General features: G+C 35.1%; 1 protein-coding gene across 6 annotated transcripts in view; it reads right to left on the reverse strand.

The window, feature by feature from the left end:
* The window catches only part of PTK2 (protein tyrosine kinase 2), a 410474-nt gene that overhangs the window by 47489 nt on the left and 343906 nt on the right, over nt 1–19079 (reverse strand). For 5 of the 6 annotated variants that reach the window (XM_044669284.1, XM_044669268.1, XM_044669260.1 and 2 more), the window contains 3 exons: nt 15327–15438; nt 5457–5543; nt 1534–1671 (listed from right to left, as the gene is read on the reverse strand). In XM_044669284.1, coding sequence (XP_044525219.1) covers nt 1534–1671; nt 5457–5543; nt 15327–15438 — 337 coding nt within the window. Of the gene's footprint in view, nt 1–1533; nt 1672–5456; nt 5544–15326; nt 15439–15805; nt 15844–19079 lie in introns of those variants that run through there. The other variant, XM_044669291.1, reaches the window with a different exon arrangement.

Here is a 19079-nt window from a genome sequence, read left to right on the forward strand (position 1 = left end):
TCTTTACATTAGTTTAAGTGAATGAAATCTTGGATAACCACTCATTTGTGCTAGGATCTAACTCCAACGAGAGGATAATAAATTGTGAATAAAAGAATGATTTGTTGGCAGGCATAACTCAAAGAAATTCTTAAAATCAACTTTCAGAGTTAACAATAAGTCTTAATGTCTTCAGTGAACTAGGGAGGAATTGAACATAAAAATCCTGCCCCTCCAAACTGTTTGATTTTTGAGCAATCCATTTAATCTCCCTGAGTCTCAATTTTCTCTTCTGCACAGTGTGGACAGATAACCCTGCTGTATCTTCTTCAAAGGACTACTGTGAAGATCAAATGAGAAATATTTTGTAATGTCAAGGGACTATGTAATGATAAACTTTCATTGCAAAGACTGATTTAAAATATTCTGTAGTTCTATAAGCCAAATGGCGACTGAAAAGGAAACTCATAATAGGGAGAAGAATAGATCCTCCTAATATGTTACAACCTTTCTTCAGACCTCACATAGCACCTGTTGATGCACTTTAAATGGAATGTTTTATATATTTTAGCTATCTGTGTTTTGGTTTTGTCTCCCTTCTAGATCAAAATCTCTGTGAGGGCAGACAATATGTCTTCTCTTGTGCCCTGACCAGAAGGGATGACTAACAAATACTTGTTGAATAAACAGAGAGTACCAGGCCAGAGAAGCTATGAAACCTTAGGAATAAAAAAAAATGCTTCCTGTCATATAGTATAAATAAAGCAGTACTGTCAGCTTCAGATATAACAGGAATCATAAGTCTAGGACTGAAAGTCTTCCTAATATGCCAGTTTCCTGTAGCTATGGGGGCTTTTGGTTTTATTTATATGTCAACTATCATCAACTTGGTGTTTTCCTCTCCAGGAAAATAAATGAGATTATAGAATCTCCCTCTTGGTAGTACTATAAACAATTTTCATAGAACCTTAGAATCAATCTCTGGTTTTGTGTAGAACACTGAACAGACAGCATATAGGAAAAAATGTTTTTCTGCATGTGTAGGAATAGGCCAAATACAGAACATTGCAAAATTTTCAGTCTTAAAAGGATATCAGTTAAACTCCTTTATTTTGATAAACTGGATTTTTAATATTGCACAACAAGAAATAACAAATATGAGGAAATTAGAAGAATTCAGAGAAGCATGAAAGGCTATACGAAGCATAGTGAAACAAACAGTACAAGGAAAATAATATACACAATGGCTACAATAATGGAAATAAGAACAATAAAATTATACTAAAATGAAACACTAAAGTTTGAGAAAAATAGAAAAAAAATGTATCTAACTTCATTGTAGTAAATGGGAGACAATGAATATGAAATATATATAGTCACACATGGTTGAAGGGTTGGTTGTTTTTGTTAACCTGCTTTTCTCTTTATTTTTAAATTTTTCTTACAAAGGATGGTTCACTGGAGAGAACTGTGATGTATGTGATTAAATGCAAAAATCGTTAATAAATACTAAAAAAAAAAGAAACACTGATTTCTTAAGAAAATCTGGTTTACCTCCATGTTGGGCTGCCACATTGATACCTCCTGAGGTCGGTGGTTCCAAGACTCTGTTTGATCCAACAGAGATGCCTGACCAGGATAAATGCTACCAGCCATGGCTGTTATTCCATGAGAACCAGGATAGCCAGAGACCTGTGAGTGAATTATATAAGACAGTTTAATATTTCTGAGGATCTTTATTGAGTAGCTTTGGTTCATGTAAGGAAGGAAGTATAAGAAAAAATGTGACTTATAAACAACCGGATAAGAAATTATTATGGAACTGTAAAAAAAGTTTTTATTCAAAAGGTGAGAACAATATATTCCTCAGAAACACAAATATGGCTAAATAAGCTCTGGCTGCCAGCACCTTCCCCATAACTCTAGGACAAAGACTTTAAAGTAGGATCACAGAATTATAGAATTAGACCACATGTTCAATCTCCTCATTTTATGGATGAGGAAGTGGAGGTACAAAAAAGTTAAGTGACTTGTCCTGTGTCAGATAGCTAGTTTGTGATGTAGGATTTGAACTCAGGTCTTCTTGACTTCAAATTCTGTGTTCTATATATAGTTTCTCGGTAGAAAAGAACCTAGACTGACCCCAAAGCTTGAATAAGCACTATTAATGAAGCAGCACATTGAATATCACAGATTTGGAAGAGGTCAATCTAAAGCAGAGGAGGAAAAAGACTATACAGTTTCTTTCCCACAAAGGGCACCCAAAAGAGAAAGAATGTATTTAATATTTATATAATATTTTATATACTGTTTTAATTCCCAGCTCTTCATCTAACTACCTGTAGGAATGTAGGCAAATCACGAATCTCAATTTTCCTCATTTATAAAACGAAGAACATCTTACACTTCCTACATCATAGGTTTGTGAGGATCAAATTAAAGAATATATGTAAAATGTCATCTACTCACAAAAGTATAAAATAACTATTATGATAATTACCATTCCTTAGACTGGTGTTGTCGAATAAGATGTAACCACAAAAATACAAAGACCAAAATGCTAGGATTGAGTCAAATAATATGTGCCTCAGACTATATTTCCCAAATTAAATCAAATTGTCTTTAGGGTTCATGGTCCTTTCAGCCTCTTTTCATTGGTTCCTACCCAAATTCTTACTGGGCTTGAATTCAATTATGCTTTTAATATGGGTCAATAGTTTTAATTTTTATAGAAATTAAGATATAACAAGTGGAAACATTTTAATGATAAAAATAATACTTCCAGAATGCTACTTCATCCTCATTATCACCATCATCATCATCATCTCTAACCATATCTATATCTATTTTTTCCTAGGAACCTCTTGCTGCTAGAGAAATTTTAGATACTTTTACAATAAAGAAGTTTCCAATGTTTTATGGCAAGATTTCAAGTAACACAAATAACTATGGGAAAAGACTTAACTAGCTATTACTTGGTCTAAAAAAAAATATGAAATGTCCCAAAGAAATCTTCTACTTATAAAAATAAAAATGTTCTCAGGAAATCCACATACTATGCTATGCCTTAGCCTTAAGGGCTTCCCCTCTTCTTTGAATTTTTTCTTTTTTCTTTTCTTTTCTTGTGAAATCCTTTACCTTCCATCTTAGAATCAATATTGTGTATTGGTTAGACCAGTGATACGCAAACTATGGCCCAAGGGCCAGATGTAGCCCTTCTTCATAATATTAATAGGGTTTAGTATCACAAAAAATAGAAGAATTTTGTAAAATGATCACTGTTATTTTTTAATAAATTATATTGGCCTGCCTAAAGTTTTTTTCCTTTCCTTTGACCCCCTCTTTAAAAAGTTTCCCCATCACTGGGTTAGACAATGGGGGATAAGTGACTTTTCCAAGGTCACACAGCCAGGGAATGTCTGAGGCCAGATTTGAACCTAGAACCTCCTGTCTCTAGGACTGGCTTTCAATCCACTGAGCCACCTAGCTGCTCCCTTGAACTATTAATAATACTTATTGTCTGAAGCACTCATTTGATAGTTAATTAACATTCTGTCCCTGAGAAAGTACTAATGCTGAGATGTTACTTGATTTTTCATATGCTTGTGTCTTATTTCTTTGTAAATCCTAAAAAAAGCAAGAGAAATGTAGACTATTATAGTTTCTTTAATTAACATTATTCTTTTTTTTTTATAGACTTTTTTTTTTTAAACCCTTGTACTTCGGTGTATTGTCTCATAGGTGGAAGAGTGGTAAGGGTGGGCAATGGGGGTCAAGTGACTTGCCCAGGGTCACACAGTTGGGAAGTGGCTGAGGCCGGGTTTGAACCTAGGACCTCCTGTCTCCAGGCCTGACTTTCACTCCACTGAGCTACCCAGCTGCCCCCCAACATTATTCTTTTATAAGAAACAGCCCTTAAAATAGTTGAGGTCATTTAAAATTTTGCTTCTACTTTCCAAAATAAGAAGATTCCCAATATAGGAGCATCTTTAAGTCTGATGTGTCCATTTATTCTTTTTCCTTCCTTCAATTTTGACTTCTTTACTTTTTTAGTCTCCCAGGGTTTTAGTGTTCTCGCCTCCATGTTTACATGTTGAATTCCTATTCCCCTCCCCTCTACTGGAATGCAAATTCCTGAATGACAGGAACAACTTGTTTGTTGCTTTGTATTCCCAAATACTTAATAAATGTTTGTTGAATTGAACTAAATTATCCAAGTTATCCAAAGAAACAGTATTTAGAACAGGCCCTAGACCTGATAACTGTGAAATTATATAACTTTCTAAGTATGGCACTCATCATCCTTTCTTATTCACTTAATAGTGTAACAGTGAAAATTTAGACGCCATAAGTTCAAATCTAGTTTTGTTCAATTTAATTCAACAAAGATTTATTAAATGTCTTTTATGATCAAGGCACTGTGCTAGGGATACTATAACAACAATGAAAATGAAACAATCATTGCACTTGAGGAGTTTACGTTCTACCTACTAGATATGTGACAGTCACAGATATATGGCAGACCATTTCACCTCTAAGAGTATCAGTCTCCTGAAATGTAATTAAGATTTTTGCCAGTTCTAGATCTTTTAATCCTGTGATTCCATTTGGTAAAGTCTCTCACATGAGATGGTACAAAAATACTGAAATCAATACGGGGTATGTTCAACAAACATTTCTTCCTTGTCTATGTGGTAGGACACTTTAAGAGAGTAGGGAGTGACTCCAGAAAGCCATAATGACTTTAAGTAGTATGGCTCTTCTGGGTGATCAGACAAATGAATCTATAGTTTACTATGATCATTATTCTCTTTTCCTTCCCAAGATGCATATCACATTTGTCCTTTTCTAATCTCAAGAAATTTTTCCTGCTTGTGACTTCTAAAAAAATGAGGTCCTGCCAAATCATTGGCTATCCTATGGTTTCTGTGATCAGATATTGTTGATTTGGATACAACTATTATTCATTAAACCTATATTTTGCTTTATTTTAACTTTGACTATTCATCCTTTCACCTGAACTTGACACCTTTTGTTTTTTTAAACCCTTTTCTTCTATCTTAGAATCAATATTATGTATTAATTCCAAGGCAGAAGAACTGTTAGGGCTAGTCAATGGGGGTTAAATGACTTGTCCAGGGTCACATACCTAGGAAGTATCTGAGGCCAGATTTGAATCCTAGACCTCTTGTTTCTAGGCCTGGCTCTCTATCCACTGAACCACCTATCTGCCTCCCACAATTTACTCTTAAGGAAAGTATGTCTTAAGATGAATGTCTTTTATGCATCCTGTGACTATGAAAAATATAAGGAAGGTGAAAGATGCATTTAAAAAATTTTAATAGGATCCAGATAACTTAGAAACCTATAAAAAACAAACAAAGATATAATAAAAAAGACATATATATATATACCCCTCTAAACAGAATTTTCTTCAAACATAAGGAGATATAAGATGATATTCTTCATTCTTTTACCTGGTAATGATTGGCTTGTACCATATGTTGTGGACTAGGATAAAAGCCTTCACTAGATCTTGGACTAGGATAACCAGGTCGGCTGGGCTGTGAACAAATTATAAACAGTAGTAAATAGATGAATATTTTAGTTACTTTAATAGTCTATTTCTAACTAAATACCACTTACCATATTGCAAAAAATATGCCTCTCTAATTCAAGTGAGTCCACATGATATAGGGCAGCATTGGAGAAACCATGCACAGCTGGCATTCAGGGAGCTGCTCCATTTCCCTCCTTTCTAGCACCGGAGGACATTTTTTGCATGCCCCACCTCTCTGTCCAGCTGCCCAAAGCAAGCACTTTTCCCCTCAACTCTCTCTCTGGTAATCTGGGGGCTCACAGACCGCTTGAATTTGCCCTCCGGGTATTCGAAGTACCAGCAAGGAATAGGGGAAAGAACACTTGGCATAGAATCACCAGTCCTGGGTTTGATAGTTCTATTACTCTGACCTGGAGAAAGATACTTCCTTTCTGAGTCTCAGTTCATTTTTTAAAAAGAAATCTATAAAATGGGGAGAAAATTCTTTCTTTGTTTACTCCTACAGAGATGAGACCATGGACATAAAGCGCTTTGCAAAACAGATTTTTTGGTATCCTCAGGATCTAGATGAGGGCTTGGCACAGAAAGTGTTAACACACTGAATAAATGAAATAATATAACTGGATGAAAGATTGTCAGATTATTTAAGTCTCAGTTCAAGAAACTTGAATAAAATGTAAAATGAAGGAGTTTAAATAACTTCAAACATTCTTTTGCTTTCAAACATTTTATAATCTAGTTAGAGAATTTATATAGAAAATCCAAGTTAAAGCACCAGTTAGAATTCTCTAAGCTGGAGCAGAAAAAAAATTAAGGGTGACAAATAAAAATAGGGCCCATTAACACCAAGGTGAGAATAAAAAGAAATGGGTTTTAAGTGCAACAGGAGGGAAAGAAGACAGTTTTATGAAGGAGGATTTCTAAATGGTGAGTGTTGCTGGACATTGGAAAGGGTTATTAGAAGGCTAGACTAGGCCTTTTCCTACTCTGTGTGCTGAGGAATTCTAACACTGTATCAATGTAATAAGTTACAGGAAGGCCAGTTTCAGTTCAATATAAAGAATGTTGTAACAACTCAGTTTCTAAAAAATGCTATCTCTAGGGTGAGCTACATATCTTATACTCATTTGTGTATACCATTTCCCCATGCCTGGAACGTATTCCTCTTATTTCTACCTGTTGAAACACATCTTGAAACACTTCAAGCCTCAGCTCAGTGACAGCTCAGGTACCAACCACTTCTTCCATTAAGACTTCCCTGATCCCAACTTCCCTAGATGAAAGTGATCTTTCCTTTACCCTGGTTATATTTTACTATATGTCCTTTTAATTTGTATGCAAGTCATATCCCTACTATTAGATTATAAGCTCCTTGAATGCAGGGTCTATGAAAAATTTTCACTTTGTATCTTTATGATATAATTAGGTACTTTGCACATAATAGGAACTTAATAAATATTTAAGGAATCACATTTATAGGGATACCATTCTTTAGACGAGGATTGGATTATATGATCTCTATGATACCTTCTTATTTAAGATTCTGTGAATTACTGGCTAATGTAATACTGACAGAATAGGAAAAATTTATTAGGGCAAATGCTCCTGGAATCCTACTTGTGAAAAGATGGCATATCCACAAAATGTCATTATTCAAATGGGAACATCTGGGACACATGTTTGTTTATCTTATGGCTTAAATTTAAAAGGCTGATTTTTTTCCCTTCTGGTATGTAAAATATACCCCATAATAAATGTTTTCTGCCTACCTAATTGAAAAAGATATGGGAAGAGAAAAAAAAATAATCCAACTTCTTTTATAAGACTTAGGATTTCATAACTGCATGGAACTTTAGAGATCATCTAGTATTAAGAATCTCATTTTACAGATGAGGAAACGAAAGTACAGAGGAAGTGATTTGCTCAAGGTCATCCAGCTAACTAGTGGCAGGATTGGGACATAGAGAATCAACCCTGTGAATTGTTTGGAGATTGGGGGTGGAAAGATAATACTTTAGGCCAATGCCTCAAAAATGGTTTCTAAAAAGTGGTAATACCATCAATGCTCCAAGTTACCCAAGTTTGCAACTTAGATGTCTTTCTTGATTCTTTACTACTATCCACCCAAAGCTATATCTAATCTATTGCCAAGAGCTATTGATTTTACTCCATAACATTAAAGTGCTTAGCACAGTACAAATCAAATTGTAGATGCTTAATAAATGCTTATTCCCTCCCCTCCATTCTCCACAACACCTGTCAAATATGCCTTTTCTCCTCTAACACTTCCTGACCTTGATACAGGCCCTTATCATTGCACATCTAGATTACTGCAGTTTCATCATAGTTGGTTCCTGAATGCATGTTTCTCCTCTGTCCAGGCCTTCTTCCATTAACTTGTCAAATTAATCTTCCTAAGGTGTAGGTATGATTATGTCATCCCCCTATTCAACAAACTCCAATGGCTTCTTAGTATCTTCAGCATCAAATAAAAAAATCTTTCTTTGGTATTCAAAGTCCTTTATAATCTATCTTCTTCCTACTTACTATTTCAGTCTTCTTACATCTTTCTCACCTTCCCATCCCCCTTACCCCAGCTCAACATACTCTGTGATCTAGTGACACTGACTTTCTGGCTGTCCCTTGCATAAAGCATTCGATCTCCCAATTCTAAGCATTTTTAATGGCTGCCCTTCATGCCAGAAATTCTCTCCCTCTTTTATCTTGTCTCTTTGGTATCTTCAAGTCCCAGAATAAATCCTAAATTCCTAATCCTTCTTAACAGTTGTACTTTTCCTTTGCTGATTATCTTAAATCTATCCTACTTAGGTCTTGTTTGTACATAGTTATTTGTATGCTTTCTCTCTCATTAGAATGTGAGTTCCTTTCTGCACTTTTTTGTTCTGTGCCTGCACTGTAAATACTTAATGGGGTGGGAGAAAGGTAACTAGCATTTGAATAGCATCAACTATGTGCTAGGGACTATGCTAAGTGCTTTATAAGTATTATCTCATCTGGTTACTAAAATGCTTGTTGACATGGCTTGGTGGAAATAGTATGACAAAATTTGTATGCATGATTAAAAGCAAACTTTATCCAAAACATATTGTCCAAAACATATTATTAAAGTAGGAATGCTGTTGGAGGGCCACTTTCCTCCACACTTTTTGAATCTGAATGGAGGATTCATTTTTCCTACTTTTTGTAAATTCTTCTTCCTTCCATTCATTTGTGAAATTTAGGTCTAGAAGCTGCAATTCCTACCTGTACTTAAAGTAATGGAACTGAAACTTGGCTGTGATAAGAACCTCTTGGGAAGAAATGTTGGAATTGATAAGGGTCTGTGAAAAACCACTTCATACAGAGAGGAAAGTAGAACTATAAAATCATGTTGTCATACAATCTCAGAGTAATTGAACAATTTTCTGAGGTGGAAAATTCTGTAAACATGAAAGTAGAGGGAGTCTGTCTATGAGAATGTTTATTTGAGAAGATAAAAACATGGACTGACTCCTGAATAGCAAAAGCATTCAATAATGTGATAGTAGTTTGTTTATAATTTGCCATGCCTCTCTACTTAAACCCTCTGAAAGATGTAGAAGAAAAAAAGGTTGCCTTTGGTATTAGAGAAAGCAATGACAATGATAATAGTAGCACTTATATAGCACCTCCTATGTGTCAAGCATAAGTGCTTTACAAATTTATCTTATTTGAATTTCATAATAATTCTGAGAAGTATGTGCTAATATTTTCATTTGAGGAAACAAATGTAAAACAAAAAGACAAAGGTTAAATGAATTAGCCAAGGTCACACAGATAATAAGTGTCTGAGGCAGAATTTCAACCTTGGTTCAAATCCTAATTTCTAATATACAACCTATATATGTATGTATGTATATATATGTAATTTGGGTGTTGGCCTTGAGAAAGTCCCTCTCAGCTTTAAATCCTAAAAAGATATTCTTGTCCAGTGGTTAGATAATAGGAATTGTGTATCTTAGGGGGGAAAAATATGACCATACAGACACAGCCTAAGAATTTTATAGGCAGGAGATTAAGGTAAATTTTATCATAGCATTAAGGTTATCTCCATCTCTGGAACAAAAAAACCCCTAGTTCTGAATTCCTGCTTAATCTCTCAGTGACTCGGTTTTTCCATATGTAAACTGGGACTTGCAGGGATGCTGGCTGGATCAAATGAAGTAATGTGCTCTGTAAATAGAAAGTGTGATATGAATGGCAGTTATTATTTCTGTCTCATTTCACAATGAGACTTCATTATACTGGTGAAATCAGAATAGTCATCAACCCATTCAAAAAAGTCTTTCAACTTAAAAGATTTTTAACTTAATTAAATTTTTTTCTTCTAAATTTTGACACCAAAACGGGGCATTCCATACACACAGAACATGAAAATAGAATTCACTATGAAATTCCAAACATTTATAACACATATATATATAAAATAAATTCTACATATTACTTTAAAAACTGTTCTGAATGTCTGTTCTCCCTTCTGAACTTTTTTTTGTTCCCTTTGGGACATTAAAATACTGCAACGATACTCATAGCACCTCCATTTAACTTGACTCAGAGAAAAGAAAAAACAAAAAAACCCTTAAAAGAAATAAGTATAGCTAAAGCAAAAAGAATTCACACAATGGCCATGCCACGAAAACATGTATTTTTCAGTAATTTGGGTTTATCACCTCTATCTCGCGATAGAGAGATTTCTCATGACAGGCTTCATCATAGGCCCTCAGGAGACATACTTGATCATTGCACTGATCAAAGGACTTAAGTCTTTCAAGGTTCTTTTTCTTTACATTGTTGTTTTCCTTCTATAAAAATTGTCTTTTACATCAGTTCATATAGGATTCTCAGAAATCATCTCTGTTATAATTTCTGGCAGCCCAATAATATTCCATTACATTCATAGGCCACAGTTTATTCAGCCAACCCCCAATTGTTTAGAAAACAACCTAACAAACACTTTTCCTTAAATTCTAGTTTATGGAGGGTTTTTTTTTTTTTTTTTTTTTTGCTTCTCCCCTTTTAAAGACCATTCAGAACAGGGAGTTTGCTTTGCTTGTAGCCAGTCCTACCCTCCCACTTAACTTCCTCTTTTCACTGTAACTACTACACCCTAATCCTTGCCTTCCTAATTATGGGGGTTTTGTGTAAGTGTTCATCCATTTATGAGTGGAGTTCATCTAACAGCCACTTTCCTGATCCCTTCTACCACGTATGCACATTCTTCTTATGTACCCCAAATATAAGAAATAGCAAGTCTCATTCCATTCTTTCTCCTTTCTACATAAATTCCTCCTTTTACTCTCCCTTCTCTTTACCCCTTTTAAACACGCAGGGTACATAAATCCTAACTCATGTTATTCTTATTGAACTTCCTTACTCTCTCTCTTTTTTTTTTTAAACCCTTACTGGCTGTCTTAGAATAGATAACTTAATATCAATTCCAAAACAGATGGGCAATATGGGATAGGCAATTGGGGCTAAATGACATGTCCAGGGTTACATAGCTAGGAAGTGTCAGAATCTTCTTTGGAACTCAATACCTCTTGTCTCCAGATCTGGTATTCTATCTACTGTGCTACCTAGCTGTCCCTCCTTTAATGACTTTTTGAAGATATCAATCAATAAACATTTATTAATCACCTACTATGTGCCATGCACTGTGAGATTGATTTTAACGGATGGGGTGGCTTCATAGCATAGTAGATAGAACACTAGACTTGGAATCTAGAGGACCTGGGTAAACTTTCTAACTATGTGAGCCTGGGCAAATCACTGAACTCCAATTGCCTAGCCCTTACTGCTCTTTTGTCTTAGAATTGATATTAAAATAGAAGTTAAAGAGTTTTTTTAAAAAAAGTTTTAAGGAGATACTTGTTTCTTCTACTGTTAGAACTAGATCTTAACCTCATTCCAATTGTTGAAACAAATTTACCTTTTTAGGTTTCTCTAGACAATTGTGTTTGTATTTCAAAAGTTCCTATTTATCTCTAGTCTTTTCATCAGAATTGTCTTTATGTCCTTTATTCCATGGGTTCATTTAAACAACAGGATTTTATTTAACTTTGCAGGGTAGGTCTTTCTTGGCTATGTAATTATGTTATCTTTTGCTTTCTGGAAAATTCTATCCCATGATCTCTGGTTTTAAGAAGTTTCCAAGGCTCAGATGACCTTTTTGGGGGGTTCCTTGGTACTAAACTATTTCTGGATTTCTGCTATAATTTTTTTTGATATGAATTCTAAATTTTGGCTCTAATATCTGGGGGACTTTTTCTTTTGAGGTTCCAATCAGGAGATTAATGGGTGAGTTCTTTCTATTTTTACTTTGCCCTGTTGTTCTAATAGATTGGGATAAATTTAATTTATGATTTCTTGAAGTGTATGGGCTTTTTGTTTTCTTAAATCATGGTGGGAGTCCTTTGACTCAAATTATTTCATTCTGACTTGTTTTACAGGTCAGTTGTTTCTGATATCATATATTAAATTTTCTTCTTTTTTTTCATTCTATTGATTTTGTTCTACTATTTCTTGCTGTCTCATGGAGTTACTGATTTCTGGTCTATTCTGTTATTCAGGGAGGCTTTGCTCTGGCTGGGTAAGTTTACTACTTTGTCTTTTTATTCTTCCAGTCCTTTCCTCCAAAGTTTTTATTTAAAACCTTTAAAAAAAGTTCTGTTTCTTTTCTTCTAGGAATCCAAGAGTCTTTGGGGAAAATCCATTTTTTTTCCCTTTGAGTCTTTGCTTGCACTTGTTATGAAGTTATAGTCTTTGGGGATCTTCAGATTTGCAATAATTTTGATAATGGTAGGTGTTTTCTTAGACTTCCTGAAATGGGACTTTGGGATAAGACCAAACTCTGTCTACTACTGCTGTAATTTCAGTATGTATTTCTGCCCTGACTTGATGTCTCCCTGAGTTATCATGGTTCTTGTGGTGTCCTTTACTCTCTGGGGTTAGATACTTTGTCTGGAATCTAATGGCAGTGTGCAAGAGACCTTGATGTCCTTGGATAAGGTCTGTAGATTCCATTCTGAGCACTGCTCCTTCACTCCAACACTTCAAAGTTTCCTATCTTGGGTCCTTCTTTCAACTCCTTCTGCCTCTGGACACAGAAACTTAGTCTATATAAGCCACTGGTAATAAATGTTTATTTATATCTACATACTTAGCATAGTGCATGGTGCATAACAGACACTTCATAAATGTTTATGGACCATGTCTATGACTATTTAGTCTAGCTGGGAGGCTATCCTACTCTGAAGCCCACTTTGCTATTGTATTCAGCCTCCCAGCCAATCTCTTCTATAGTTCTACGATGGACAAAGTAATTTATTACAGTTTATCATTGTATTCCTTCATCATGGTTTGTTCTGGTGCCAATTCAGGGTTTTGTTGGAGTAAGTATGGGAGCTGAGCAGTCTGAATACTGTTCAGTAGACATTCTGTGATATGATAAATAATAAAAATAAATATTCTCATGGCACTTTGTGTTTTAACAAAGTACTTTACATATAGTATCTCATGTGATCTTCACAACAACCCTATGATGTATGTAATGTTGTTAACCCCATTACACGGATGAAGAAACTGAGGTAGAGGATGTCAAAGTGGCTTGCCCACAGTCAAACAGAGTATTAGTGGCAGGACTGGAACCCAGGTATTCCTGGTTCTAGGGAGGAAATCTCCAGGACAGTCTTATTGTATATGCCTTATCCTGACAAGAAATGGTCTCTGGGTACACAAAGGCTATACAATCCTGAGGCACAGACTCTGGTAGATTCTCCCTGCAGGAGGGGTGCAGTGATAGACTGACTACAAATCCATTATTCAGGAATAGGTCTAGCAAAGTTCAGAGAAGCTCATTACAGTCAAGCTGTAGGGTAATGGATTTTTCAGTCATGTAATTCTCAAATATTCTAAGTTAATGATGGGTTTTAATGTATGTTGGTGAAGGGAGTACTCATACCAACAAAACTACAGATCCTTCAAGTACTGAAGTACTAAGAAACAAAAATCTAACTGATAACATTTTGCAGCAATTTTGGAAAAACAAAAACTAGCTTAACTTAAACTGCAAAAACCTATACACAATTAAGAAAGTTTGTTCAACATAAAGTACCTGAATCCAGTGATTTTTAAGTTAGTAACATTAAACAATGAGCTTATTCATCATCAAGGAAATGTCCTGTACTGTATGTCTACATGCAGAGGTACATGCTAAGTACTGTTCTTAATACTAAAAATAGTAAAAGTAGTTAATGTTTATATGGTGCTTACTATATGAACTAGGCACTGGGTTAAGCAATTTTTTCTTATGCTGTCACTGGATTTTAAAAAGTGAAAAATATTTTCCATTGGCCTTTGCTGTATAATATTGCCACAGACAAACAAATCGATCCCCCAGGGAAGTTATTGTCCAAGGTCCCCAAGCTACAATTCAGGTCTCCTGGCTCCCAAAGCATCACTCTAGTTGTTTTTGATAACCATATTGCAATAAACCAGGGATTTTAATAAGAAAATGAACAAAAAAGGCTATCATATATCTGTGAATTCCTATTCCACAGAATTTACTCCAGTTTACTAAAGCAGTCTTAATTGCTAATCAATCTTTGTTAGTCAACTATTACTAGTTTACAGAGTTTTAATTTACAACTTTACAAAGTGATGTACTTGCTCTAGCAATTCTACCATTAAAGAATCTAGTTTAATTATATTGTAAGGTATCATCAGAAAGGCAAAAGATACAGTAGGCAAAATAGCATTATGGGAGTTTCCACATAAATTGTAAGAATCTTCTATTGGGTACCAATTACTTGGCTTGGTCTATCACCTAATCACTTTGATCAAATAGCTAGTTTTAGACACATCTCTGAGTGTTTAGTGCAAATAGATTTGTACTTTTTAAACTAAGGCAATGCTTCTCAAAGTAAATTCCCTCTGTTTCTCTTCCCATCCCCTTTTCAAGAGGTCCAGGTCAAAACTGTTTTATACTAAGATATTTTAAGTTTTATGATTTCGACATGAGAAATGCTAATAGATATAACTCACATCCTGAGACCAAAAAGTTTGAGGGGATTACTTGACTAAGTTAGCACCTAAGTTCAAGAGAGAAGGCAGCAGGTAGCACCTAATTTCATTTCAATGTATTTCCACTTTGGAAAAAACAACCTAGCAACAAAAAGACAGAACACACACATAATGATCTTATTAGCTGGGTTTTCAAAGAAAAAAGGGATCTGATTAGACAGGAATGTAAAATTATTTTCAAAATACAGTAGAATATAATGAATGCTTTTCCGGTCTGACCCCACCTTCTAAGTAAGCTTGATTTTACTGATTAGTGGGATCCCTGACAACCATAATTTGCCAAGGACAAAAATGTTTGCTATGAGCCAGGTTTTTCTATTTCAAATTTCACAGATGAAGAGGAAGGAAAGCAAGCTAAGTCACAAAGAAACAATAAGGAGAAGTTTTGTTCTGTTCAACTTAGGGGCCCTGAATTTAGAGTTGAGACAGCATCTATCAGAATGCTGTCTATTGACATGTTTATGGTTGTTGGGAAGGCTAAAATGAGAAATAATTAGTAGGCATGGCAATTTTGTATTGTGAGAACAAAAAGATCTTCTAAGATGAACTCTGTAGTAAAAAAATGCAATCCTCTCACTTTTCTGCAAAGATAACACTACAGCATTGTTGACACTTTTAAATGACATTAAAAAAAAAAAGCTTTCAATAATCAATAAGTAAGGACTACCTTGGGAGGAGCTTCGTCTGAGCCTCCTGAATCCCAGGACACTGTGACCTGTCTTCTTGATTCCATTCTCATTCGTTCTTCTTGTTGAAGCTTCTCCTCCTCCAGAATTGTACTAAGGAGACAATAAACTGAGTTAAGGAGAACTGACATTTGTGTGTTAGTGTACTCTAAACCCCACCCTGAAAACCTCCTTAAGACAGTTCTCTCAATGCCAGTATGCTCAAAGTAGTTGAGGGAAAAAATTAGCAAGGGAGTCTTTAACAGTGGGCCAGTAAGGAGAGGGTTTCAAATTAATCACGTTTTGATTGTGGACTATTCCAGTTTTAAATGGGAGATTTTGCTTAAAGCATAGGCATGGGGGTAAGCAAGAGCAGGCAAACCAGATTGCAGTGAGCAGGACTTGGGGGAGGGGAAGTGAAGAATAACAAAAATCTCTGCATTTAAAAATTCATTTTGTGCTTGTGGCAAAGTATAATTACCCTAAGAAATCCCAAGAAGCAATTTATCAAGTAGATACATGTCTGGAACCACATATTCTTCATATGGAAAAAATCTTTTACCAAACTCAGAAAGGTAAAAATAAAATCATTAGTACACTATGGGGACCCACAGTTAAGTTTCGTTTAATTGACCAACTCTGAATTTGCCAAATACCTAAGTACAGTTTTTTAGCTACATTTCAGTATAGTAATACACTTAAACAAAAGAATAAAGAAATATGTAATAATATTTTCAATGGGCTTTTAGACATTTAGATAAAAAAATTTTGTTTTTTAAATTGGAAGAAAAAATAATAAATAATGCAGCAAGTTACTTACCAGATTCTAGTAAGCTATTAACAATGCTTATTTGAAGTTCAACATTATACTACCACTTCCTCCCTGTTCTGCTATGCAGATTATTAATCTTGGCTCTCTGCCATTATTTAAATTACTTAGATGCAGTAGAAGTTATAAATCTGTTAGATTTCCATAGTGTAGGAATTCTTTGGAGTTCTCAGCAAAGGCAGAGCTAGGCAAAACCTACACTACAATGGTAAACAGTCCACTTCCTACATATCTTAACACCAGCATGGTGGGGTTCTAATAATGAAGCTCATTGAAAGTTTATAACTTCCCAGTTTGTTGCACGAAACAACCACCCAGAATTACTCATGCAGAGTGAGCTCAGTTGTACCAGAGCCTCTTCTAATCTGGGAATTTGCCTGTTTCCAAAATACATTCCTGCTTGACTGGAGGCTCTGCTATGCTGTTTCTCTCATAGACAAATGCACATAGTCATCTTTTTAAACTGGGGGAAAAAAGGCAAAAAACCAAACCAGCTTTATTAAAAATTACCATGGAAAAGGCAAACCGTGGTACAGCTATAAAACATAAATTTCCCCAAAAGAATAAGAAGAGATAATATTTTATTAAAAGTGATCATAAATCTCATAATATCAAAATATTATTCAACTATCAACTACTAAATTAACATTCCAGAGAAAACCTCTTCATCAAAAGTATCCCAAACATTATTTATCTCCTTGTTTCTGCCTGAGGAGTTTATCTGCTAGGAAAACAAAAACAGCTGGGATACTTTTTCAGAAATTTAAGAGTTTTAACAGCAGCCTCAGACTTTAATAGAAAGTTGTAGCCTATCATGACAGTTTAAGAAACTACTATTAATGACCAAAAAGCACAAGGAAATCAATTTTTATTAATAAGGATACCATGAGTTTTGTATAAAAATAGAATCCATTGTATATTTTAAGATGTTTCCAATAGTAATCTTTTGCTATAGGGGGCTGGTCTTCCAGGGCTAATAAATGCTCAGAAAATAGTCTTGATTGTACTGCTGTTATGCAGGGCACCACACAGAGCATTATGGGAAATTAGAGAGAAAGTAGAACTTGATGAGTTTACGTCTGAAGGGGGACATAACACCCCCCCCTCCAGCCCACTATACACACTGTGAAGCATAAATGTGAAAACATATCCTCCACTAAAAGTTGTTTTTTTTTTTTAATACCATATGACGGTGTGGAAGTGATCCTGGGTTACTGAAGGCTACATCCAGTAGTCTACAAATTGAACCTAGGACCTCCTGTCTCCAGGCCTGACTCTCACTCCACTGAGCTACCCAGCTGCCCCACTATTATTCTTTTACATTTAACATTTTGTGAACTACTAGTCAAGTGGATAAAATGACTATTATTAGTAGTACCACTTATATCAATGCAGCCTTAAATCCTATTAGCTTTCTTTGGAAGCTACAATATACTTTTGACTTAAGGAACTTGCAATCATCTAAATTGTGAAGTTTTTTTCAGATCAACTCTGTTAATCCACATCTCTCAGATTTTACTAATCCACAATTAATATAGTTTGTATTTTGAATCTCCCTTCCATCTCCAACCCTAAAATTCTCTCTCACTCCTCTAGCCAGGTAGTACTACACAAAAACCTACTCCAGTCTCACTATGGAATGGAAAAAATACTAGGTTTTGAAAGGTTATGCCAGTAGAGTATTAGCTCTTAAAAATTCTATCAGTCTCAAGAGGCTTCAAGTATAATCAGAAAGTCAGGTTGCTTTCTGAGGGACAGACTATTTAGGTTTGGAAAGGCTTATCACTAATGAAGCTGACTACTGATATATTTTCTTGTCCATAAAACAAAGTTTTCTTTGAAAAGAAAAATAAGAAATGGCCCTTATTCCCGTTTGTGGTAACAGTGACAAGAATGTTGGAAAAGGGAGGAGAGAGCATTGATCCCCATTTTAAGTCTTTATGAGATTAAACATATATGGAGGATATACCTGAAAAAGGAATGAGAAAGGGATGCGTAGGTTTCCATAAATCATATTCAATAGGTGACTACATCTTTAAAGCTATACATTTGGGAAAAGCATAGAGGAAACAAAATTCCACTGTTCCTGACTGAAAACATTAGGTCAGAGATTATAGAGAATAAGAAAGAATTCAGAGGTGGGAGAGGCCATGGAGATTATTTAGTCCAATTCTCAGCGAGGTTAAGGACTTTTTCAAATTCATACATCTAGTTAGTGATAGAGCCAGTACTGTAATTTAGATTGCCCTTTCTGAGCCCAAGTTAATTTTTACCTCCTTTATTTGGAACCTGATCTTAAAGACACTTTGATTGCAGGGAACTTATTATGCCAAAGAGACAAAAGAGAATGGCCAGATTTGGGGCTTAATGATATGTAGGTATTGTTGTGGGGTATAAGAAATGTCTCTGTCCTGTGATGTATCCTTAGGCATTGACCCTTCTTTCCAAAAGACTGTCCCAAGACCAAGACTCTCCATCATACACAAATGATGTATGTTTGAAAAGAGAATACTTAAGATATTCCTTGTTTTGCCTGGCACCAGACAGCAAAACTATATTAATGGGTGGAAGTTGAAGAAAGATTTCCCAATATTCAGGGCTATACAAACTGTTAATGTTCCCTTTCCCATTCCCTTCCCCTAAAAGAAGATTTCACTGGAGGTCCTTTTGCCAAAGATGAAGAACCAGCTGTCAGATATGTTTTAGAGGGAGTCCTATTCAGGTATAGATTGGACTTGATGAACTGAGTTCCTTTGATTTTACTCTATAATCTTATTGGATCTATAATGTCCGCAAACAACTAACACTTAATAAATACATGCTAACTGTTGATAAGAGTTTTAAAATTAGAATAATCATTTCAGAAAGTATTTTGGCAAAAGATAATAGGTATGTAAAAAACCAACCATATTCTTTGACCCTAAGG

Source organism: Gracilinanus agilis, chromosome 1, assembly GCF_016433145.1.
Source record: "Gracilinanus agilis isolate LMUSP501 chromosome 1, AgileGrace, whole genome shotgun sequence".
Classification (NCBI taxonomy): Eukaryota; Metazoa; Chordata; class Mammalia; order Didelphimorphia; family Didelphidae; genus Gracilinanus; species Gracilinanus agilis.